General features: G+C 39.2%; 1 protein-coding gene across 1 annotated transcript in view; it reads right to left on the bottom strand.

The window, feature by feature from the left end:
* Window positions 1-1,707: 1,707 nt before the first annotated feature.
* Window positions 1,708-27,161, bottom strand: part of BRCC3 (BRCA1/BRCA2-containing complex subunit 3) — a 75,858-nt gene continuing 50,404 nt past the window's right edge. The window contains exons 9-12 of the mRNA XM_068962116.1: window positions 6,493-6,624; window positions 5,963-6,006; window positions 4,630-4,799; window positions 1,708-3,496 (exon numbers count right to left, since the gene is read on the bottom strand). Of these exons, the coding sequence (XP_068818217.1) occupies window positions 4,648-4,799; window positions 5,963-6,006; window positions 6,493-6,624 (328 nt within the window). The 3' untranslated portion in view covers window positions 1,708-3,496; window positions 4,630-4,647. The remainder of the gene's footprint in view (window positions 3,497-4,629; window positions 4,800-5,962; window positions 6,007-6,492; window positions 6,625-27,161) is intronic.

The raw sequence follows: 27,161 nt of genomic DNA on the forward strand, positions 1-27,161 counted from the left end.
TCAATCACTTTCCTAGGACTTAGCCAAAGCAACAGGGAGCTGGGGGCAGGATAAGAAATGCTTAAGTCCTGTTTCTCGTGGGAAGAAAGCCCTCCAGCTGGACGCTAGGGGTAGGTTGAACCCTGTGTTCTTGGCTGCACAAGTCTGGAGTGGAATCTCCTCTTTACTGGGCTAGGAGAAGGAAAGGAGGGAGGAGATCTGTTGCAGGGCCCAAGAGAGGGCTCTTATCTAACGCCTGGAAATCAACTGTCTGAGGAGACACACATGCTGACAAAGCAAGATACTTTATTAGGAAGGGGCACCTGGGCAGAGAACCCAGGAGAACAACTGTTTTGTCACTTGGCTTGCAGTCTCAGGTTTTATGGTGATGGGATTCATTTCTGGATTGTCTTTGGCCAGTTATTCTGTCTCAGGGTCCTTCCTGGTGGCACACACGTTGCTCAGCCAAGATGGATTCCAGCAAGGGTTCTGGGAGGTGGTGGGACATGTGGCATCTCCTTTTGACCTTTTCCTGAACTCTTCTGGTTGGTGGTGGCTTGTTAGTTCTGTGTTCCTTACCACTACCTCCTGTCCTAAAATAATTCATGCAAATGGGTACTATGGTGCCTGGCCAGGGTCGGTGGTTCCAGTCAGTGTGTTACCCCTAAGAGATCTCAATTTGAATACTAGAAATTCTTAGGGAATTTTTGTGGATTTTCTTGAGTTTCTGTTTGCTCCTCAGACTACTCCCAGGGACTTTAATAATTCAAGGATAATTTTTATCATTTTCACAGGGGAGGGAGTGTCTGTAGAACACCTCACACTGTCAGGCTGGAAGTTGATCAAAGTGTCATCTCTGAAAGAAGCTGAAGTTAAGGTACAGGAGAGAGAAATTTGTGGGGAGGCTACAAACCTGCTGGTACCAATAAACACTGCTCTGAATTTACAAGTTGTTTTAAGTGGCCTTTTGTCAGCATTAACAAAGGAACTTTGGTCTGGGCTTATCTCATACTTTCTCTGCTCCAGCTCCAGAATCAGCCATTTCTCTCAGTGGGGGCCCTGGTTACATTTAGTGAGAACCAATATCTGGGTGCTCGATGTGCTCATAGCTTCCGGGGTATCATTTCTTCTAATCTGAATGGACAGTGCTAGGAAATACATGCATCTATATGTGCACACAGCCCTATATCTGTGTATATATAAGTTTTTCCTTGGAAAAAAATTTCACATTAATACTTCCAATTTCAATCCAAGACCGTAAGATTCATTTTATCCTTCCCCCATTCATGTTTGTAAGTCATTTCTCTGACACTTGACAAACCTGGCTTCCATTTCCGTCAATATATTTACTTATTTGCTACATCATTTGGCCCCAAACAAGGCCCTCATCCCAGCCCTGCTTCCTCAGACATGGCATGTACTTTGACATTTCCGAGTACCCACCTCCTCTCCCTACATTCCTGTTTTACAAATTACAACTCAGATTATCAGGTTAGAAAAAGAATTTCAAATGGTCATAACTGCATCAGTGTAAATAGCTTAGAAGGGACACATGCTGAAGGCTAGCCTGTAAAAATACTCAAATCATCCTATTCCCCTCAGATTTTCTTTTTATCACTCTTGTTTCACAAATTACATACCATACCTCCTAGTTCCTTATTTAAAAGTTACAACTCTTTATTTTGCAATAATTACAGATTAACAGGAAGGTGCAAAAATAGTACAGGGAGTCCCAGTTTCCCCCGGGGAAGATCTTACACATCATTATAATCCAACTTCAAAACCAACATATTGACAATGGTACAATACTGCTGACTAGACTATAGACCTTATTTGGTTGCACCAGATTTTACATGCACTCATTTGTGGGGTTTTTTGTGTAGCTCTATATAGTTTTAGCACAGATACACATTCATGTAATCAGCACCACAATCAAGAAATAGAACTGTTCCATCAGCACAAAGGAACCGCTTGTGTTGTTACCCTTTATAATCACCCACATCTCATACCCCCTCCAGTCCCTGTCCCTGGAAACCATTAATCTATTCTTAATTTCTATAATTTTTTCATTTCAAGAATTTAGAATGTTACACAAATGCAGTCATACAGTAGGTGACCTGTTGAGACTTTTTTCATTCATCGTAATACACTTGAGGTCCATCCAAGTTGTGTATATCAATATTCTGTTTCTTTACATTGCAGAGTAGTATCCCATGGTGTGCATGGTTGGTTTAACTGCACACTCAACTGCAGGACATCTGGGTTGTTTCATTTGGGGCTATTACAAATGAAAGTGCTAATAACATCTGTATAGAAGTTTTTGTGCCAAAATAGGCTTTCATTTCTTTGGGATAGATGTCCAGATAAACAGTTGCTGGGTAATAAAATACATGTATGTTTAACTTTCGATCCCTGGGTCAGGAAAATCCTCTGGAGAAGAAAATGGCAACCCACTGCAGTATTCCTGCCTGGAGAATCCCTATGGACAGAGGAGCCTGGCAGGCTACAGTCCATGGGGTCCAAAGAGTCAGACATGACTGAGCAGCTAACACTTTCATGTTTAAGTTTATTAGAAGTTTCCAAACTTTTTTTCAGAGTGGCTTACCATTTTACATTCCATTCAGCAAGGTATGAGATCTCCAATTTGTATGCTCAACAGCATCTGCTACTGTCGCTATTTTTTAAAAATTCTGGCCACACCCTGAGGCATATGGGATCTTAGTTCCCCAACTAGGGATCAAACCCATGCCCCCAGCACTGAAAGGCAGAGTCTCAACCACTGAACTGCCAGGAAGTCCCCATTTTCATTATTATTTTCTTTAGCCATTCTGATAAGTACATAGTCATAATTCCTTGTGGTTTTAATTTGCATCCCCTGATTACTAATAAGATTCAGTATTTTCTCCTATGCTTGCTTGCCATCAACATTCCCTCTTCAGTGCTATGTCTATTTATGTCTTCTGCTCATTTTCTAATTGTATTATTTTTTCCTCTTGACTTTATACAATATATTCTGGATTCATCACCATAAATGGTTTGCAAGTGATTTCTGTCAATAACATCTTCCTCTTAAATTGTTTGCAGAGCAGAAGTTTTTCCTTTTGATAAAGTCCAGTGTATCAACTTTTTCCTTTTAGGACTGTGCTTTTGGGGTGAAGGCCAAGAGCTTGTTGCCTAGCCCAAGATCCTAAAAATTTTTCTATGATTTTTTTTTCCCTAAAGGTTTTATAGTTTTACATCTTACACCTAACATCATGATACATTTTCAAATTTGTATATTGTATACAGTTTAGGTCAAAGTTCCTTTTCTTTGCCAACTGCACCAACATGATTTGTTGAAAAGACTATCCTTCCTCCGTTGAATTGCTTCTGTACCTTTGTCAAAATTGGTTGTGCTGTCTTGATCACTACAGCTTTATAGTAAATCTTGAAGTCAGGTAACATGAGTCCCCCCGATTTTTCTTCTTCAAAATGGATTTAGCCTAATTAATTTTATTCCTGGATATTTTCATCCTTCCTACAGGGAAAGAAAAGAATAGAGAAGCACTCTGGCTGTGGGAAATGAGGGAAAACACAACATTTAGACTACATATGCCCTAGGAAAGTTCATGACCTTTTCTGGGTTCTGCTCCTAAGAGATGAAGTCTGACATCCAAATGATTATGGTACAGGTAGTTCTGGACTATACTTTGAAATGTGAAAAGCAATATTTAGGGAGAAACAGGAAGAAAAAACAAAAACCAACGCTTTGTCACTGCTGTTGGGATTAGGACTTTCTTTGTCATCTTTCTAACGCCTTCAATGCCCACTGTAATTTCTAGTATGAGGTAGGCTTGGCTCTTTTCTGAAGACACACTTATCATTTGTGGTTACACATAGTAAGCAGGATGCAACAGAACTTTTTAAAGTGTGGTTTCTGTTACATCCTAAGTCCTAAATGTTTCTGGAAAAACACATTTATATTATATTAGAAGTTCTTAGGGTCTAGGATCTGCTCAATAGGAATTTGCTTCAAAGTCAAATATGCCAGAACTCATGTTTTTGCTCATAAAGAGCACCCACATAGATTCAACCTTTCCTAGGTACCTCAGAATACCTATTTTAGAGATCAGGAAGGAAGACACGAGATATATGCCTGTCAGTGGGGGCAAAAAGTAAAGGTAGAATCACTTCTTTCCACTGACCCTCATGTACTTATTTACTTGTCCAATATAAGCATCCTTGGGGTCGCAAAGAGTCAGAAATGACTGAGCGACTGAACTGAACTGAACTGATAAGCATCCTAACTACAAAATCAAACATGAAATACTCTTCTTCCTTTAGCTCATTCCAGGGGGAAATGAACATTTGAGATATACTCCCCAGACATTTTATTATAGAATGTCCTTGCCAATGTACCTTCCACAGTCTTTAAAAAGCTTTCATATTCTTCTTAAATCACCCTGCATTTGCTCTGGGTAGGCCAATTCCAGGTAGGAGGGTTCATTAAGCCCTAAATGAAACTTTCTGGAAGATGTCTTGTGTTTGTTTATTGCAGGCATAAGACATACCCATTAGGGTATAAAAAGAGCTGCTCCCTCATTTTCCTATGCATCCTGTATGTGAAATTGCAGACCGTGTTTAACACAAATTGGAAGAAAAGCATTTTACCTTGTTCTGTCTCCTGCTTTATTCTAGAGAAGAAAGTTCTTGCAGAAGCTCCTCCTTTTCTTGTTGCAGCTCCTGCACATGCTGTTGGTTTTGCTCCAGTCTGTCCTCCAACCACTGTAGTAGAGGTCCGCTGACCGCTGACATCTGACTGCACAGATTCTTGGTAAATACTTCAACAGAAACAAAACACAAGGACAACATTCCACCATCAGCAGCCCCACACCAGGGAGTACAGGAAGGGGAAGGAGGAGAACATAGAAAACGTATAGTAGTAGAACTGGCAGACAGCTTTGGATGGGCAGCCAGGGGAAAGCAGGATAACTGAGCAAGGAAGATACCTATTCGGAGGCTACCCTGAACATCCCTGGACCCATAATCCAGAGGGAAGCCTGCCTATGCCGAGAGCAGAAAGATAACCAGCTTTTCACTCTCATAGCAAAAGGGCTAAGACCTCCAAAAGGGTATCTTTCCCCAATTTTCAAAACTTCTTCACACTAATCCATAATCTATGCTGTCACCATAGATTGTGCTGTGCTTAGTCACTCAGTCATGTCTGACTCTTTGCAACCTCTTGGACTGTAGCCCACCAGGCTCCTCTGTCCATAGGGTTTCTCCAGGCCAGAATAACAAGTGGGTAGCCGTTCCCTTCTCCAGGGGATCTTCCCAACCCGGAGATCAAACCCCAATCTCCCATGTTGCAGGTGGATTCTTTACCTTCTGAGCCACCAGGGAAGCCCCATTACTCTTGCCTATTCTTGAATTTCATATAAATGCAACTATAAAGTATGTAACAGTTTACATGACACTTCACTTGGCATAATGGTTTGAGATTCATCAAGGTTGTTCATGTGATGATTTGATCATTTAGTCGCTAAGTCACATCCAACTCTTACGACCCCATGGACTGTAGTCTGCCAGGCTCCTCTGTCCATGCGATTCTCCAGGCAAGAATACTGGAGTGGGTTGCCATTTCCTTCTCCATCATGTATCGGTAGTTTGTTCTTTTCATTTCTGAGCAATACTTTGTTGTATGGATGGATCACGCTTTGTTGATCCATTTGCCCACTGACAGACAGCTGGGTGTTTCCCCTTTTTGGCTACTGCAAATAATGCTGCTGCAAACATTCCAGTCTTCCTTTGGGTGGCATATATAGTATTCAGTTGTCTGCAGGGTTCAACAGAAAAGTTTTGGGGGCAGGCTTAGCAAGTGGCAAAGCTCTTGAGAAAGAAAACTCCAGGGTAATTTGTACTCACCAATTCAGTTACTTCAGCTAAATTTGCTTCGGTCATGTGAGTATTTTACTGCTTATACTTTAGGGGAAAAAAATCTTACCTGAGCCATTATGGATCTTGGTTACTGAGTCCAGATGTGTAAGGCTAAAGGGATAGGATAAAATAGATTAGTAGCAGAGCATCAGTTCATCTAATCTGGCTGGCACCAGTCTGCTGCCAGAACAGATAAATATGAATCATTTAACTTTCCATTCTTGTTAAATTTTTCATGATTGGGGGTATGTACTTTCATTTTGAACATTGAAGTAATTCAAAGAAATAATCTGGAAATTACTGTCTCTCACTGAAGGCGTCACATAGAGGTTAACTTAGATGTTAATTTTTTTTAGCAACTAAAAAATTATCTTTGCCCCAGGAGGATGCAAAGTGCACCAGGAGAGAAACAAGTGGTAAAGAGACTGTTATCATACAGAGTGAGAAACCTGATGACTGCAAACTACTGTAAAGCTTTTTCATAAGAGAGCAAAAAAGCAAAGGGGGCTCGTAGGTTGAGCTGCCAAAGATGACAGGAGGGGAGGGATTGGGGACCAGGTCCTGAGAAGTAGAAAGATGAGCAGTGAGGGTCTCTACCTGTGGATCCTCCTATACGCATCTTGTTCTTCTTGGCACAAGATCTTGGGCAGCTCAACTGCTGACTCAAGACATACTTTCCCAATGGTTACGTGAGGTACAATATGAATTGGGATTTCAATTCTCTCATATCTGGAAGACAACCAGGTCGGGTCATGTCAGTTTTTGTTTCCAGCTTTATTGAGGTATCTTGAAGGCAGGAGAAGGGGACCACAGAGGATGAGATGGTTGGATGGCATCACCAACTCAATAGACATGAGTTTGAGTAAATTCTACGAATTGGTGATGGGCCTGGCATGCTGCAGCCCATGGGGTCGCAAACAGACGCAACTGAGGGACTGAACTGAACTGATGCAAAGAGTTGATTCACTGGAAAAGACCCTGATGCTGGGAAAGATTGAAGACAGGAGGGGAAGGGGATGACAGAGGCTGAGATGGTTGGATGGCATCACCAACTCGATGGACATGAGTTTAAGTAAACTCTGGGAGTTGGTGATGGACAGGGAGGCCTGGCAAGCTACAGTTCATGCAGTTGCAAAGAGTCAGACATGACTGAGCGACTGAACAGAACTGACCTTATTGAGGTATAGTTGACAAATAATTGACAAACTATATAAGAAAGAAAGAAAGAACGTGAATTCACTCAGTCGTGTCTGACTCTTTGCGACTCCATGGACTGTAGCCCACCAGGCTCCTCCATCCATGGAATTTTCTAGGCAAGAGTACTGGGGTGGGTTGCCATTTCCTTCTCCAGGGGATCTTCCCAACCCAGGGATCGAACCTGGGTCCCCCGCATTGCAGGCAGCACTTTACAGTCTGAGCCACCAGACAAATTATATATATATATAATTCTTACTTGTCTTATATACCTATACTTCTTAAGGTATACAAATTGACATTATGATATATATATACACACACACATTGTGAAACGATCAACACACTCAAGTGCATTAACATATTTATCAGCTCACATAATTACCATTTTTGTGCTGATTTAACACTTAAGATCTCCCTTAACAAATTTCAAGTAGATACTCACCATGTTGACATTAGATCTCCCGAACTCATACCCTTATAGCAACACTTCCTCATTTTCCCCTCTACCACCCCTGCCATCACCATTCTCCTCTCTGTGTCTAGTAGTTTGATGGGTTTAGATTCCACATGTAAGAGCACTGTTTTTGTTGTTCTTTGCTCAGTTGTGTCCAGCTCTTTGTGACCCCATGGACTGTAGCACAACAGGCTTCCCTGTCCTTCAGTATCTCCCCAAGTTTGCTCAAACTCATGTCCATTGAGTTGGTGATGCCATCCAACCATCTCATCCTCTGTCGTCCCCTTCTCCTCCCACCTTCAATCTTTCCCAGCATCAGGGTCTTTTCCAATGAGTTGGCTCTTCACATCAGGTGGCCAAAGTATTGGAGCTTCAGCTTCAGCATCAGTCCTTCCAGGGAATATTCAGAGTTCACTGTCTTTAGGATTGACTGGTTTCATCTCCTTGCTGTCCAAGGGACTCTCAAGAGGCTTTTCCAGTACCACAATTTGAAAGCATCTATTCTCTGGTGCTCAGCCTTCTTTATGGCCCAACTCTCACATCTGTACATGACTAATGGAAAACTATAGCTTTGACTATATGGATCTTTGTCAGCAAAGTGATGTCTGCTTTTTAATATGCTGTCTAGGTTTGTCATAGCTTTCCTTCCAAGGAGCAAGAGGTCTCTTAATTTCATGGGTGCAGTCACCATCTGCAGTAATTTTGGAGCCCAAAAAACAAAATCTGTCACTGCTTCTACTTTTATCCTATTTGTCATGAAGTGATGGGACTGGATGATCTTCGTTTTTGGAAAGTTGAGTTTTAAGCCAGCTTTTCCACTATCCTCTTTCTCCCTTGCCAAGAGGCTCTTTAGTTCCTCTTCATTTTCTGCCATTAGAGTTGTATCATCTTGTTGATGGGCTTCCCCAATGGCTCAGCAAGTTAAGAATCTGTCTGCAATGTAGGAGACACAGGTTCGATCCCTGGGTCAGGAAGATCCCCTGGAGAAGGAAATGGCAACCCACTCCAGTATTCTTGCCTGGAAAAGTCAATGGACAGAGGAGCCTGACTGGCTACAGTCCAAAGGGTTGCAAAGAGTCAAACACGACTAAGCACACAGGCATCTTGTTGATATTTCTCACAGCAGTCTTGATTTCATCTTGTATTTCATCCAGCCTGGCAAGTGAGTACATGCATTGCAGTATTTGTCTTTCTCAGACTTATTTCACTCAGCATAATGTAGTCGAGGTTCATCCATGTTGTTGAAAATGGTATATATATACACATATGCAGACATATACCACATTTTCTTTATCCATTTATCCACTGACATACATTTAGGTTGTTTTCATTCCTTGACTACTGTGAGTAATTCTGCGATGAACATGGGACCCCAGATATTATTCTGAGACCCTGATTTCACTTCCTTTGGATATATACCAAGAAGTTGGTAAGTTTTTAATGCTGAGTTGTCATAATCGGAAGTTTTCTATAGTTTTAATAGAAATTTTTGGACACAGTATGCTTCAAACATTAAACATTCCTATGACTCATTTAGTAACTCCAAAGGGGATATGGTTCAAACTGAGCTCATGTGGGGAGCAATTTGGAAGTACATTTGCAGAGCCAGTATTCTCATAGAAAATAAAGTCCTTATACTCATTCCCCAGACAAGGGAAACAGCTTATTAATATTGTTTTCAGAAAGTTGCCAATGAGGTGGAACACACTGATCACAAAGCCTGGGGGAAGAGGAACTAGAGACTCTTCAATGGCTCCATCAGCTTTGTTACGTGGAAGGGATTACTTATATAAATAATCACTTGTTCTAATTCAGTGTTCACCTGATTTCCCATTTTCTCCCCTGGAAGGAAATAGGTACATAATATACAAATATTTCCATTTTCATGCTAGAGTAGGCTTGTTACTCCAAAGCCAACCAATCTACCTCTAAATACTTCTCACCCTGAATACACCTAATCTCCACCTAACAGTGGGTTCAATGGAGCATCCAAAATTGAGGGTCCCTGGCACTATGTGACTTCATTGGCCCAGGGTGGTACCTCAACATAAAATCTAGCTCCCTTCTCTCTCTTTCCCACCCAGCAGAATATATCTGGCCCCCTTACCACTTCTTTTCAAAATAACATTAGATCTCTGAGCCAGAGCAATTCTGCAAGTAGAACAAATAAAGGTATCCAAACTGGAAAAAATGAAGTCAAACTCTCTCTGCAGAAGCATTAATCTTATATGTAGAAAACCCTTACTATTCCCCCATCACCTCGCCCCCCAAAACCTATTATGGCTGCACATCTGAAAGCTCTAGATGGGAAACCCTTCCTGGCCACAGGCACATTCTTGTGGCTTGAAGAGATTCTTGGCTTCTAGCAGCCTAACTCCTGTCTCTGTCTCCGTCTTCATGTGGCCTCCAATATCTGTGCATTCGGGAGGTGATTAGGCCATGAGGTTGGAGCCCTCATGAATGGGGTCAATTAGCATCTTTGTAAAAGAGGGTATTTTTCAATAATCTCTCTTCTGCTCTTTGGATCTCTGATCCTTTCACCAATGCCACCTGTCTTGATTATTATAGCTTAATAGCAGCTCAGTATCTGGGAATGTGATTCCTCCAAATTTATAATGTTTCACCAGATCTTTTTGGCTATTAAGGTTCTTTTGCCCTTTCATAAAATTTTAGAATAGCAGGTCTGATCTCAAAAAAATTTTTTTTACTTTGAAAGTTTTATTGGCTCATAAGACCTATGCATATAAAAGAAATACCCAAAACACTATGCAGTATTAAACCACAATTATATTTTTTTCTGCTGGGAATTTGATTGCTATTAAATCTATAGCTTTGGAGAGAATTGATATGCTTGCTGCTCTGACTCTTCTAACCCATGAACATAGTAAATCTATTGATTTATATCTTTGATTTTATTCATGAGTTTTTGAATTATTCAACATACAAATCCTGTATGTGTTCCTTTTATTGCATAAAACATGACTATATGAGTTTAGCAGGGTCATAAAGTACAAGATAAACACAGACACAGATCAGTTTCTATGTGCTATCAACAAACATCTGTACATGGAAGTTTAAAAAAAAGTCATTCAAAATATCTCTCCACAAAATGAAGTATATATAGGTTGTTTCCATGTCTTTTTTGTTGTTCAGTCACTCAGTCATGCCCGATTCTTTGCAACCCCCTGGACTGCAGCATGCCAGGCTTGCCTGTCCTTCACTGTCTCCCAGAGTTTCCTCAAGCTCATGTCCATCAAGTCGATGATGCCATCCAACCATCTCATCCTCTGTCACTGTCATCTCCTCCTGCCCTCAATCCTTCCCAGCATCAGGGCCTTTTCAAATGAGTTGGCTCTTCGCATCAGGTGGCCAAAGTATTAGAGCTTAAACTTCAGTCCTTCCAATGAATATTCAGGATTGATTTCCTTTAGGATTCATTGGTTTGATCTCCTTGCTATTCAAGGGACTCTCAAGAGTCTTCTCCAACAACACAGTTCAAAAGCAGCAATTTGTCTGCGCTCAGACTTCTTTATGGTTCAACTCTCACATCCATACATGACTACTGGAAAAAACATACCTTTGACTATATGGACCTCTATCAGCATATTGGTGTCTCTGCTTTTTAATATGCTGTCTAGGTTTGTCATTGCTTTTCTTTCATGGAACAAGCATCTTTTAATTTAATGGCTGCAGTCACCATCTGCAGTGATTTTGGAGCCCAAGAAAATAAAGTCTGTCTCAGTGTTTCCATTTTTTCTCCAACAATTTGCCATGAACTATGGCACTGGATGCCATGATTTTAGTTTTCTGAAATGTTGAGTTTAAGCTAGATTTTTCACTCTCCTCTTTTACCTTCCCTGGTGGCTCAGATGGTAAAGCGTCTGCCTGCAACGCGGGAGACCTGGGTTCGATCCCTGGGTCGAGAAGATCCCCTGGAAAAGGAAACGGCAATCCACTCCAGCACTCTTGCCTGGAAAATCCCATGGACAGAGGAGCCTGATAGGCTACAGTCCATGGGGTTGCAAAGAGTCAGACACAACTGAGCGAATTCACTTTCACTTTCTTTTACCTTCATCTCAAGGCTCTTTAGTTCCTCTTCACTTTCTGCCATTAGAGTGTTGTTATCTGCATATCTGAGGTTACTGATATTTCTCCTGGAAATCTTGATTCCAGCTTGTGCTTCATCCAGCTTGGCATTTCACATAATGTACTCTGCATATAAGTTAAAAAAGCAGGGTGACAATATACAGCCATGATGTACTCCTTTCCCAATTTGGAACCAGTTTGTTCCCTGTCTGGTTCTGTTGCTTCTTGACCTGCATACAGGTTTCTCAGGAAACGAGCAAGGTGGTCTGGTATTCCCATCTCTCTAAGAATTTTCCACAGTTTGTTGTGATCCAGACAGTCAAAGGCTTTCACGTAGTCAATGAACCAGAGCAGATGGTTTTCTGGAATTCCCTTGCTTTTTCTATGATCCAACATATTGGAAACTTGATCTCTGGTTCCTCTGCCTTTTCTAAATCCAGCTTGAACATCTGGAAGTTCTTGGTTCACATGCTGTTCAAGCCTAGTTTGAAGGATTTTGAGCATGACCTTGCTAGCATCTGAAATGAGTGCAATTGTGTGGTAGTTTGAACATTCTTTGGCATTGTCCTTCTTTGGGATTGGAATGAAAAGTAACCTTTTCCAGTCCTCTGGCCACTACTGAGTGTTCCAAATTTGCTGGCATATTGAGTGCAGCACTTTAACAGCATCATCTTTTAGAATTTGAAATAGCTCAACTGGAATTCCATCACCTTCCTAAGGCCCACTGTCTTCACATTCCAGCATGTCTGGCTCTAGGTGAGTGATCACACCATCATGGTTATCTGGGTCATTAAGATCTTTTTTGTACATTTCTTCTGTGTATTCTTGCCACCACTTCTTAATCTCTTCTGCTTCTATTAGGTCCTTGGCATTTCTGTCCCTTATTGTGCCCATCTTTGCATGAAATGTTCCCATGGGATCTCTAATTTTCTTGAAGAGATCTCTAGTCTTTCCCATTTTATTGTTTTCCTCTATTTCTTTGCAGTGATCACTGAGGAGGGCATTCTTATCTCTCCTTGCTGTTCTTTGGAACTCTGCATTTAGATGGTATATATTTCCTTTTCTCCTTTGCCTTTTGCCTCTCTTCTTTTCTCAGCTATTTGTAAGGCCTCCTCAGACAACCATTTTGCCTTGTTGCGTTTCTTTTTCTTTGGGATGGTTTTGATCACTGCCTCCTCTACAGTGTTACAAACCTCTGTCCATAGTTCTTCAGGCACTCTACTACGTCTAATCCTTTGAATCTATTTTTCAGTTCCACTGCATAATCATAAGGGATTTGATTTAGGTTATACCTGAATGGCTTAGTGGTTTTTCCTACTTTTTTCAATTTAAGTCTGAATTTTGCAATAAGGAACTCATGATCTGAGCCATAATCTTGGCTATTTTGAATAATGCTGTTATGAACATGGGTATGCAAATATCTCTTTGAGATTCTGTTTTCAATGCTGTTGGATATACACAAGAGACATTGCTGGTCATATGGCAGTTCTTGTTTTGTTTTGTTTTTTTGAGGACCTTCTGTATTCTTTTCCATACTGACTACACCATTTTACATTCCCACCAACAGAGCACAAGGGTTTCAGCTTCTTCATATCCTCACCACACATCTGTTCTTTACTGTGTTTTTGATAACGGCCATCCTAATGCATGTGAAGTAATGTCTCACAGTGGTTTTGATTTGCATTTTTTAATGATTAGTGATGTTGAGCATCTTCTCAGGTTTGTTGGTCATTTGTTTATCTTCTTTGGAGAAATGTCTACTTAAGTCCTTTGTCCATGTTTAAATTATTTTGTCATTCAGGTGTAGGAATTCTCTATATATTCTGGATATTAACCTCTTATCAGATACAGGATTTGAAAATATTTTCTCCCATTCTGTAGGTTGCCTTTTCAATTATTTCCTTTGATGATCAAAGCTTTTAAGGTTAATGTAGTATGTTCGTCTGTTTTTCCTTTTGTAACCTGTGCTTTTGGTGTAATATCTAAGAGTGAAAGTGAAAGTGAAGTCCCTCAGTCATGTCCAACTCTTTGCAACACCATGGACTGTAGCCTACCAGGCTCCTCCATCCATGGGATTTTTCAGGCAAGAATACTGGAGTGGGTTGCCATTTCCTTCTCCAGGAGATCTTCTCGACCCAGGGATTGAACCCTGGTCTCCCACATTGTAGGCAGATACTTTACCATCTGAGCCACCAGGGAAGTCCCCTAGTAGAAGTCATTGCCAAATTAGATTTCATGAGCTTTCCTCATTTTCTTCTGGGACTTTTATAGTTTTGGGTCTTACATTTCTGTTTTTATTCCATTTGAGTTAATTTTTGCATATTGTATAAGGTAGGGACCCACCTTGATTCTTTTGTATGCAACTTTCTAGTTTCCCTAGCGTCATTTATTGAAGAGAATGTCCTTTTCCCATCATGTTTTTTTTAATTAATGTTCTCTTTGTAAATTTATTTATTTGTTTTTGGTTGCTGCACATAGGCTTTTCTCTAGCTGTGTTGAGCAAAGGCTACTCTTTGTTTTTGTGGTGTGCAGGCTTCTCGATGGGGTGGCTTCTCTTATTGTAAAGCACAGACTCTAGGTACAAGGGCTTCAACAGTTGGGGCATAGGGGCTCAGCTGCTCCAAACCATGTGGAATCTTCCCAGACCAAGGATCGAACCCATGTCGCCTGCACTGGCAGGTGGATTCTTATCCATGGTACCACCAGGGAAGTCCACCACATCAAGTATTCTTGGAACCTTGGTCAAAGATCATTTGACCACATATATGACAGTTTAATTTGGGACTTATTATTCTGCTCCTTTGATCTTTATGTCCGTTTTTATGCTGGTACAACACTGTTCTGATTCCTGAGGCTTTTTAATAAGTTTTGAAATGACGAAGTGTGAGATTTCAAATTTCATTCTTTTTAAAAATTGTTTTGGCCACTCAGGGTCCCTGGAGATTCCATATGAATTTTAGGATCGGTTTTTCTATTTCTGTAAACAAACAAAAACCAGCGCTGTTGGGATTTTGATAGTGATTGCACTAATTCTGTGAATCACTTTGAGTAATATTTACATCTTAACAATATTAACACATTATTGACCTGGGGAATTTTGCAGAAACTAATGCCTGTGGCTGGTGATTTGTTGTGCAAATGAATATTAAAACACTCCAGTCAATAATGTTTGGGTAACAAAAGTTGTACTGATACATCTCTGGTCAATAATGTGTCAGCTTACTCAATCCATGTACATGGGATATCTATTTATTTGTGTCTTCTTTACTTTTCTTCAGCAGCACTTTGTAGTCTGCATTATATAAGTCTTTCACTTTTTGGTTAGGTTTATTCCTAAGTATTTTATTCATTCTGATGTTATTGTAAATGGACTGTCTTTTTAATTTACTTCTTGGATTGTTCATTGTTAGTGTATACAAACAAAACAGATGTTTTTGTATGATTTAATATCTTGCAACTTTGTTGAATTTATTACTTTTTATAGTTTTTTAGTGGCGTCTTTGAGGCTTTCTACATATAATATGTCATCTGTCAACAGAGATAATTTTACTTCCTCCTTTGCAATTTGGATGCTGTTTATTTCCTTTTCTTGCCTAGTGCTCTGACTAGGACTTCCAGTTCCATGTTAAATGCCTGTTTTTAAATTGAGTTGCTTGTCTTTTAATTGTTTAGAGTAAGAGTTCTTTACATATTCTGGATGCTATACCATGATCAATATATATGATTTAAATGTATTCTCTCCTATTCTGTGTGGACTTTTTCACTTCCTTCATAATGTCCTTCAGTGTACCAAATTTTAAATTTTTTACCAAGTTTATCTTTTAAAAAAAAAGTATTGCTTGTACATTTAGTGACATATTTAAGTAACCATTACCATGTCCAAAGTCACAAAGATTTAAATCTATGAGTTTTATACTTTTAGCTTCACTATATGGGTCTTTGACACATTTTAGGTTAACTTTTGTATACTGGGTATGGCAGGACGTCGGCATCTTAGTTGTAAATAAGTATGTTCCAGATGTTCTTTTCTTTAATTACCCTTGCTAGATTTTGAGGTAAGGGTTATGTTGACTGCATACAAAGTCTTCCCATATCTCAATTTTCTGAAACAGTGTGAATAAGATTGTTATTGTTTTTTTCTTTAAACATTTGATAGACTATAACACATTAGTGATCTTAGCACAACAATTCAAAAGCATCAATTATTTAGTACTCAGCTTTGTTTATGGTCCAACTCTCATATCCATACATGACTACTGGAAAAACCATAACTTTGACTATATAGACCTTTGTCAGCAAAGTGATCTTAGATTTTTAATATGCTGTCTCATTTTGTCACAGGTTTCCTTCCAAGGAGCAAACATCTTTTAATTTCATGGCTGCAGTCACCGTCTGCAGTGCTTCTGGAGCTCGAGAAAATAAAATCTGTTCCTGCTTCCACTTTTTCCTCTTCTATTTGCCATGAAGTGATGGGACCAGATGCCATGATCTTAGTTTTTTGAATGTTGAGCTGTTAGGCCAGCTTCTTCACTCTCCTCTTTTACTTTCATCAAGAGGCTCTTTAGTTCCTCTTCACTTTCTGCCATAAGGGTGGTGTCATCTGCATAGCTGAGGTTCTTGATATTTCTCCTGGCAATCTTGATTCCAGCTTGAGCTTTATCCAGCCTGGCATTTTGCATGATGTATTCTGCATATGCTCTGATTTTCTGTATTTTGTTAGATTTGGAAAGTTGTGCTTTTCTAGGAATGAATCCATTTAACTTACATTCTTCATAATATATTCTTATCCTTTCAAAATATGTAAGATTACAAGTGATTTTCCCTTTTTCATTCTCTATATTTGTAAGTTTATGCTCTGTATTTTTTCCTTGATTGGTCTTCCTGGAGGCTTATTAATTTGATTGCTCTTTTTGAAAGAACCAAAAACCTATAAATGTCCCTCTAAGTAGCCATTTAGTTGCATCCCAAATTTTCCTTTTTTACAAAAATGATCGTTCAGCTCAAAATATTTTCTGATTTCCCTTCTGATTTATTCTTTGATTCATAGGGTATTTGTAAGTATATTATTAAACCTCAAAACATTGGATGACTTCACACACAAGATGAAATAAACACATACTATCCTTATCTTCCACTGAATTCAACTCTAAAACCCAGACAGAATTCCAGGCCTAGCTACTTGTGAACTCTGCAAAGCAAATAATAACAGGTGGATTAGGGAAGGACACCAAAATTCAAAATACCATACAAGCCATGGATATAAACAAGACTTAAGAACTTACAATGTAATATCCAAAATAATCAAACTAGGAACTGAAATTACTCAACATATAAAGAACCACAGAAATCTCATCGTGCATGGAAGAAGATAATGAACAGACACAAAAAAGCAAAATGAAACATATGCTGGAAATATCTGACAAAACTTTAAAGCAGCCATTATGAGACAGAATCACTAATCTGTATTTTTAGAAATCAGCGTAATGGTTCCCTTTGGAAAGGAGCAAAGGCTTAGCAATACACAGGGGGCTTCTGGGGAGCTAGTAAGTTTCTATTTCCTGATATATATTTTAGCTTTATAGGCACATTCGTGACCTGTGTTGAGGTTGTCTAGGTATCTTTATGCAAACTGATTGAGCTGGACACATAATTAGTGTGCTTTTCTGTCTCTGTGTTACACTTGCACTGAAAAGCTAAAATCAACAAACCAAACTAAGGTTATGAAGAAGCTCTAGAGTTTGCTAGAACTCATAAGTCAGAATAGAGTTTTGAAGTCTACAGCTGAAGGGATTCTATTTACTTCTCAGAAGGAGTACATAACTGGGTTGATATTGAAGGTTGACAGGTATCAGAGAAGAATTCTTAAATTTGAGCTTAGTCCTCAAAGATGAGTGTTAGCCAGGAAATGGCTGGAGAAACAGGCAAACAATGAAGGGCTTCAGGTTTGAGGGTTTTTTTTGTTTTTTGTTTTTTTGTTTTTTTTTGATATTATGGATGAGGACCATTTCAGAAAAGCTATAGCATAGATACCAAATAGAAGGAATACAATACCAAATAGACAGGAATACAATGGGTGGGTAAAATGAAAACCAAAATTAAACCACTTTTTAACAAATAATGAAAATAAAATACTGCTACTATCCTAGCATGGGATATACTTAAAGCTGAGACTAGTGGAAATTCACAGCCTTAAGCACTTACATCAATAAAAATGAAAGACAAAAAATACATTAAATAAATTCCAAACCCTAAAGGTTAAGATAAAGTACAAGAAAATAACCAAAATAAAACATAAGGAAATAAAATTCAGAAGATTTGAAAAAAAAAAAAAAAACATAAAGGAAATAATGAAAGATAAAGTAAAAATTTGTGAGAATGTGAGTAGGCTCCAGTTTCATCCATCTCATCAGAACTGATTCAAATGAATTCTTTTTAACGGCTGAGCCAATTATACAGAGTGAAGTAAGCCAGAAAGAAAAACACCAATACAGTATACTAACACATATATATGGAATTTAGAAAGATGGCAATGACGACCCTGTATGCAAGACAGGAAAAAAGACACAGCGGTGTATAACGGACTTTTGGACTCAGAGGGAGAGGGAGAGGGTGGGATGATTTGGGAGAATGGCATTCTATCATGTATACTATCATGTAAGAATTGAATCGCCAGTCTATGTCTGACGCAGGATACAGCATGCTTGGGGCTGGTGCATGGGGATGACCCACAGAGATGTTATGGGGAGGGAGGTGGGAGGGGGTTTCATGTTTGGGAACACATGTAAGAATTAAAGATTTTAAAATTAAATTAAAAAATTAATTAAAAAAAAAGAAAAAAAAAGAGAATGTGAGTAGGAACAAACAAACTAATACATAAAAATGATTGTTTTTGGGGAAATTAACAATGACTAGGGGGAGGTAACTACTGAAATAGAAGAGATTTAAAATACCATAAGAGACTCTCTGGTAGATAGATTTCTATGCAAAAAAATTTGAAAATGAGACAAAATGAATAAGTTATTAAGAAAATACAGGTCAATAAAAATTGACCTCATTAGGAAAAAAGGCATAAATAGATATATTGCCATAAAAGAAACAGAGGAACTATCCCAACAAAGCATGATATGGAAATCTAAACCTAATAATACAAAAAAATTTCAAAAAGTTATCACTTATGACTTGATGCAAAAGCAAAAACTAAAAATATTGGCAAAAACATCCCAATAACACATTAGGAAAACCTCACAGGATATTTTCCCAGGAAGCCAAGCTTGGTTCAATAGTAGGAAATCTATCAATATAATATACCATATTAACAGACCTAAAGAAAGCCTGCATTACCTTCATAGGTCCTAATAAGCTTAACAGAACTCAACAGTCATTCCTGAATAAACACAGAAAAAAAAAGGTAATTATAAAGGATTTATGGATATTTTCTTAATTTGCTGTTTAGTCGCTAAGTTGTGTCTGACTCCTTCTGACCCTGTGGAATGAAGCACAAAAGCCTTACCTGTCCTTCACCATCCCCCAATGTTTCCTCAAACACAAAACAATTGAGTTGGTGATGCCATCCAACCATCTCATCCTCTGTCGTCCCCTTCTCCTCTCGCCTTCAATCTTTCCCAGCATCTGGGTCTTTTCCAGTGAGTCAGTTCTTCACATCACATGGCTGAAGTATTGGAGCTTCAGCTTCAGCATCAGTTCTTCCAATGAATAATCAGAATCTATTTCCTTTAGGAATGATTGGTTTGATCTCCGCGCTGTCCAAGTACTTTCAGGAGTCTTCTCCAACATCACAGTTCAAAAAAATCAATTCTTCGGCACACAACCTTCTTTATAGTCCAACTTTTACATTCATAAATGACTACAGGAAAAACCAGAGCTTTGATTAGTTGCCCCTTTGTTGGCAAAGTGATGTCTCTGGTTTTTAATACATGGTGTAGGTTTGTCACAGCTTTACTTCCAAGGAACAAGCATCTTTTAATTTCATGGCTGCAGTTACCATCTGCAGTGAGTTTGGAGCCCAAGAAAATAAACTCTGTCACTGTTTCCATTTTTTCCCCATCTCTTTGCCATGAGGTGATGGGACTGGATACCAAATCTTTGTTTTTTGAATGTTGAGTTTTAAGCCAGCATTTTCATTCTCGCACCTTTACCAAGAGGCTCTTTAGTTCGTCTTTGTTTACTGCCATTAGGGTGGTGTCACCTGCATATCTGAGATTGCTGATATTTCTTTTGGCAATCCTGATTCCAGCTTCTGATTCATCCAGCACAGCACTGCTCATGATGTACTCTGCAAAGAAGTGAAATAAGCAGGGTGACAATATACAGCCTTGACATACTCTTTTCCCAAATTTGAACGACTTCATTGCTCAATGTCAGGTTCTAACTGTTCCTTCTTGACCTGCATACAGGTTTCTCAGGAGGCAGCTAAGGTGATCCTTAAAAATTTTCCACAGTTTGTTGTGATCCAGACAGTCAAAGGCTTTCATGTAGTCAAAGAAGGAGAAATAGATGTTTTTCTGAAACTCTATGAGCCAATGGATGTGGGAAATTTGATCTCTGGTTCTTCTCCCTTTCATAATCCAGCTTGTATATCTGGAAGTTCTTGGTTCACATGCTGTTCACGCCTAGCTTGAAGGATTTTGAGCATGACCTTGCTAGCAAGTGAAATGAGTGCAATTTGTGCAGTAGTTTGAACATTCTCTGGCATTCTCTTTCTTTGGGATTGGAATGAAAACTGATCTTTTCCAGTCCTGTGGCCACTGCTGAGTGCTCTAAATTTGCTGGCATATTGAGTGCAGCACTTTAACAGCATTATCTTTTCGGATGTGAAATAGCTCAGCTGGAATGGCATCATCTCCACTAGCTCTGTTCATAGTAATGCTTCCTAAGGCCCACTTGACATTGCATTCCAGGATGTCTGGCTCTAGGTGAGTGATCACACCATTGTGATTCTCTGGGTCATGAAGATCTTTTTTGTGTAGTTCTTCTGTGTATTCTTGCCAGCTCTTCTGCATGGCATGGCTCATAGTCTCAGTGAGTTACATAAGTGTGTGATCCATGTGATCATTTTGGCACCTTTCCTGTGACTGTGGTTTTCAATCTGTCTGCTCTTTGATGGATGAGGATAAGAGACTTGTGCAAGCTTCCTGACGTGAGGGGCTGGCTGTGGTTCTTACTCTGGTGCGCAGGATCATATTTAGTAAATCTTTAATACAATTTTCTGCTGATGTGTGGGGTTGTGTTCCCTCCCTATAGTTTGGCATGAGGCGGCCCAGTCCTGGAGTCTGCAGTCTTCATGGTAGGGCTATAGGCTCTATGGTTTGATCCTTGGTTCAGGAAGAGCGCAACCCACTCCAGTATTCTTGTCTGGAGAATCCAATAGACAGAAAAGCCTGGTGGGCTACAGTCCACGGGGTCGCAAAGAGACTGACATGACTGAAGCAACTTAGCATAGCACAAGACTCTCTGGCATATATGGGGTGTGACTGTAACACGATTGGACCCATCCTAACATCTCATTGTGGTTTCTCCTTTGTCTCTGGATATGAGGTATTTATTTTTTGGCGGGTTCCAACATCCTCCTGTCTGTCAATGGTTGTTCACCAGCTAGTTGTGATTTTGGTGTTCTCGCAGGAGATGAACGCACGTCCATCTACTCCACCACCTTCAGTTGCTTAATTTTCTTAATAGGAAACCATATGTATCACTCCAGTCGTGTCCTACTCTTTGCGACCCCATGAACTGCAGCACGCCATGCCTCCCTGTATATCACCAACTCCCAGAGTTTACCCAAACTCATGTCCATTGAGTTGGTGATGCCATCCAACCATCTCATCCTCTGTCATCCCCTTCTCCTCCTGCCCTCAATCTTTCCTAGCATCCGGGTCTTTTCAATGACGCAGCTCTTTGTGTCAGGTGACCAAAGTATTGGAGTTTCAGCTTCAACATCAGTCCTTCCAATGAATATCCAGGACTGATCTCCCTTAGGGTGGACTGGTTGGATCTCCTTGCAGTCCAAGGGACTCTCAAGAGTGTTCTCCAACACCACAGTTCAAACATCAATTCTTTGGCACTCAGCTTTCTTATTTAATAGTGAAATACTACAGGAATTTACACCAGGATGAGAAACAAAGTAAGACTGCCTACTATTTTCCAGTGTTATATAAATATAAAGGAGATACTAGGCAATGCAGTAGCACCTAAGACAGTCAATCAGATGCACAAGAACTGGAGAAGTAAAACAATTTCTATTTACAGGTGAGACATAATATTTATCCGGAAAGCTCTAGAGAATCAAATGTAAAATTAACCCAAGGAATGAAATAATTAAGGATCATAAAAAATGTTAATACAGAAATAATAGCCTTCAAATATACAACTAAAAGAGTCATGGTGGGAAAAACAAACCCATTCAAAATGCAAACAAAAGAATCACATGTGCAACAAAATTTGAGGTCTGCTGTGTTAGAATACACAGCATCCTTTGCTGTCAGGCTGTTTCTTCTACCTGGAGTTTCCCCCCTATTTTCACTTGATTAATTTCTACTCCACCTTCATAGATCCCAGCCCCCCTCATAGTGAAGGGTCTCGCATAACTCAATGAACCTATGAGCCATGCCATACAGGGCCACCCAAGATGGACAGATCACAGTGAAGAGTTCTGAAACAATGTGGTCCACTGGAAAAGGGAATGGCAAACCACTCCAGTATTTTGCCATGAGAACACCATGAGTACTATAAGGCAAAAAGATATGACTCCAGAAGACGAGCCCCCCACGTCAGAAGGTGTCCAATATGCAACTGGGGAAGAGCAAAGGGCAATTACTAACAGCTACAGAAAGAATAAACACCTTAAGAAAGACTTCCTCAGTGATCATTGTAAAGAAATAGAGGAAAACAATAGAATGGGAAAGACTAGAGATCTCTTCAAGAAAATTAGAGATAGCAAGGGAACATTTCATGAAAAATGGGCTCAATAAAGGACAAAAATGGTATGGACCTAACAGAAGCAGAAGATATTGAAAAGAGGTGACAAGAATACACAGAGGAACTGTACAAAAAAGATCTTCACAATCCAGATAATCACAATAGTGTGATCACTCACCTAGAGCCAGACATCCTGGAATGTGAAGTCAAGTGGGCCTTAGGAAGCATCACTACGAGCAAAGCAAGTGGAGGTGATGGAATTCCAGTTGAACAAATTCAAATCCTAAAAGATGATGCCGTGAAAGTGCTGCACTCAATATGCAAGCAAATGTGGAAATTCAGCAGTGGCCACATGACTGGAAAAGGTCAGTTTTCATTCCAATCACTAAGAAAAGCAATGCCAAAGAATGCTCAAAGTGTCACACAATTGCACTCATCTCACACGCTAGCAAAGTAATGTTCAAAATTCTGTAAGCCAAGCTTCAGCAATACGTGAACTGTGAACTTCCAGATGTTCAAGCTGCTTTTAGAAAAGGCAGAGGAACCAGAGTTCAAATTGACAACCTCCATTGGATCGTCAAAAAAGCAAGAGAGTTCCAGAAAAACATCTATTTCTGCTCTATTGACTATGACAAAGCCTTTGACTGTGTGGATCACAATAGACTGGAAAATTTTTCAGGAGATGTGAATACCAGACCACCTGACCTGCCTCTGGAGAAATCTGTATGCAGGTCAAGAAGTATGCTGGACATGAAACAATGGACTAGTTCCAAACAGGAAAAGGAATAAGTCAAGCTGCATACTGTCACCCTGCTTATTTAACTTATATGCAGAGTACATCAGGAGAAATGCTGGGCTGGATGAAGCACAAGCTAGAATCAAGATTGCCGGGAGAAATATAAATAACCTCAGATATGCAGATGACACCACCCTTATGGTAGAAAGTGAAGAAGAACTAAAGAGTCTCTTGATGAAAGTGAAAGAGGAGAGTGAGAAAGTTGGCTTAAAGCTCAACATTCAGAAAACTAAGATCATGGCATCTGGTCCCATCACTTCATGGCAAATAGATGGAAAAACAGTGGAAACAGTGGCAGACTTTATTTTGGGGGGCTCCAAAATCACTGCAGATGGCGACTGCAGCCACAAAATAAACAGACACTTACTACTTGGAAGAAAAGTTATGACCATGAATTTCACCTTTTTCTCAAGCGCAGATGGAACCTTCTCCAGGAAGATCACATCCTGGGCCATCAATCTAGCCTTGGTAAATTCAAAAAAATTGAAATCATTCCAAGTATCTTTTCTGACCACAATGCAGTGAGATTAGATCTCAATTACAGGAGAAAAACTATTAAAAATTCCAACATATGGAGGCTGAACAACATGCTGCTGAATAACCAACAAATCACAGAAGAAATCAAAAAAGAAATCAAAATATGCATAGAAACAAATGAAAACACAACAACACAAATCCTGTGGGACAATGTAAAAGCAGTGCTAAGGAGAATGATCATAGCAATACAGGCACTCAAGAAACAAGGAAAAAGTCAAATAAAGAACCTAACTCTACACCTAAAGCAACTAGAAAAGGAAGAAATGGAGAACCCCAGGGTTAATAGAAGGAAAGAAATCTTAAAAATTAGGGCAGAAATAAATGCAAAAAAAAACAAAAGAGACCATAGCAAAAATCAACAAAGCCAAAACCTAGTTCTTTGAGAGGATAAATAAAATTGACAAACCATTAGCCAGACTCATCAAGAAACAAAAGGAGAAAAATCAAAGCAATAAAATTAGAAACGAAAATGGAGAGATCACAACAGACAACACAGAAATACAAAGGATCCTAAGAGACTACTATTAGCAATTATATGCCAATAAAATGGACAACTTGGCAGAAATTGACAAATTCTTAGAAAAGTACAACTTTCCAAAACTGAACCAGGAAGAAATAGAAAATCTTAACAGACCCATCACAAGCACAGAAATTGAAACTGTAATCAGAAATCTTCCAGCAAAAAAAAGCCCAGGTCCAGACGGCTTCACAGCTGAATTCTACCAGAAATTGAGAGAAGAGCTAACACCTATCCTACTCAAACTCTTCCAGAAAACTTGCAGAGGTAGGTAATCTCCAAAACTCATTCTATGAGGCCACCATCACCCTAATACCAAAACCTGACAAAGATGCCACAAAAAAAGAAAACTACAGGCCAATATCACTGATGAACATAGATGCAAAAATCCTTAACAAAATTCTAGCAATCAGAATCCAACAACACATTAAAAAGATCATACACCATGACCAAGTGCATTTTATTCCAGGGATGCAAGGATTCTTCATTATCTGCAAATCAATCAATGTAATACACCACATTAACAAATTGAAAAATAAAAGCCATAAGATTATCTCAATAGATGCAGAGAAAGCCTTTGACAAAATTCAACATCCATTTATGATAAAAACTCTCCAGAGAGCAGGAACAGAAGGAACATTCCTCAACATAATAAAAGCTATATATGTCAAACCCACAGCAAACATTATCCTCAATGGTGAAAAAATGAAAGCATTTCCCCTAAAGTCAGGAACAAGACAAGGGTGTCCACTCTCACCACTACTATTCAACATAGTTTTGGAAGTTCTGGCCACAGCAATCAGAGCAGAAAAAGAAATAAAAGGAATCCAAATTGGAAAAGAAGTAAAACTCTCACTGTTTGCAGATGACATGATCCTCTACATAGAAAACCCTAAAGACTCCACCAGATAATTACTAGAGCTAATCAATGAATATAGTAAAGTTGCAGGATATCAAACCAACACACAGAAATCCCTTGCATTCCTATACACTAATAATGAGAAAACAGAAAGAGAAATTAAGGTAACAATTCCATTCACCATTGCAACGAAAAGAATAAAATACTTAGGAATTTATCTACCTAAAGAAACTAAAGACTTATATATAGAAAACTATAAAACACTGGTGAAAGAAATCAAAGAGGACACTAATAGATGGAGAAATATACCATGTTCATGTATTGGAAGAATCAATATAGAGAAAATGAGTATACTACCCAAAGCAACCCATAGATTCAATGCAATCCCTATCAAGCTACCAATAGTATTTTTCACAGAGCTAGAATAAATAATTTCACAATTTGTATGGAAATACAAAAACCCTCGAATAGCCAAAGCAATCTTGAGAAAGAAGAATGGAACTGGAGGAATCAACCTGCCTGATTTCAGGCTCTACTACAAAGCCACAGTCATCAAGACAGTATGGTACTGGCACAAAGACAGAAATATAGATCAATGGAACAAAATAGAAAGCCCAGAGATAAATCCATGCACCTGTGGACAGCTTATCTTTGACAAAGGAGGCAAGAATATACAATGGAGAAAAGACAATCTCTTTAACAAGTGGTGCTGGGAAAACTGGTCAACCACTTGTAAAAGAATGAAACTAGAATACTTTCAAACACCATACAGAAAAATAACTCAAAATGGATTAAAGATCTAAATGTAAGACCAGAAACTACAAAACCCCTAGAGGAGAACATAGGCAGAACACTCTCCCACATAAATCACAGCAGGATTCTCTATGACCCACCTCCCAGAATATTGGAAATAAAAGCAAAAATAAACAAATGGGACCTAGTTAAAATTAAAAGCTTTTGCACAACAAAGGAAACTATAAGCAAGGTGAAAAAACAGCCTTCAGAATGGGAGAAAATAATAGCAAATGAAGCAACTGACAAAGAATTAATCTCAAAAATACACAAGCAACTCCCGCAGCTCAATTCCAGAAAAATAAACGACCCAATCAAAAAATGGGCCAAAGAACTAAACAGACAGTTCTCCAAAGAAGACATACAGATGGCTAACACACACATGAAAAGATGCTCAACATCACTCATTATCAAAGAAATGCAATTCAAAACCACAATGAGGTACCATTTCATGCCAGTCAGAATAGCCACTATCCAAAAGTCTACAAGCAATAAATGCTGGAGAGAGTGTGGAGAAAAGGGAACCCTCTTACACTATTGGTGGGAATGCAAACTAGTACAGACACTGGAGAACAGTGTGTAGATTCCTTAGAAAACTGGAAACAGAACTGCCATATGACCCAGCAATCCCACTGCTGGGCATACACACCGAGGAAACCAGAAATGAGAGACATGTGTACCCCAATGTTCATCACAGCACTGTTTACAATAGCCAGGACATGGAAGCAACCTAGATGTCCATCAGCAGATGAATGGATAAGAAAGCTGTGGTACATATACGCAATGGAGTATTACTCAGCCATTAAAAAGAATACATTTGAATCAGTTCTAATGAGGTGGATGAAACTGGAGCCTATTATACAGAGTGAAGTAAGCCAGAAAGAAAAACACCAATACAGTATACTAATGCATATATATGGAATTTAGAAAGACGGTAACGATAACCCTATATGCGAGACAGCAAAAGAGACACAGATGTATAGAACAGTCTTTTTGACTCTGTGGGAGAGGGACAGGGTACGATGACTTGGGAGAATGGCATTGAAACATGTATAATATCATATATGAAACAAATGCCAGTCCAGGTTCAATGCAT

Source organism: Capricornis sumatraensis, chromosome X (genome assembly GCF_032405125.1).
Source record: "Capricornis sumatraensis isolate serow.1 chromosome X, serow.2, whole genome shotgun sequence".
NCBI classification, from domain to species: domain Eukaryota; kingdom Metazoa; phylum Chordata; class Mammalia; order Artiodactyla; family Bovidae; genus Capricornis; species Capricornis sumatraensis.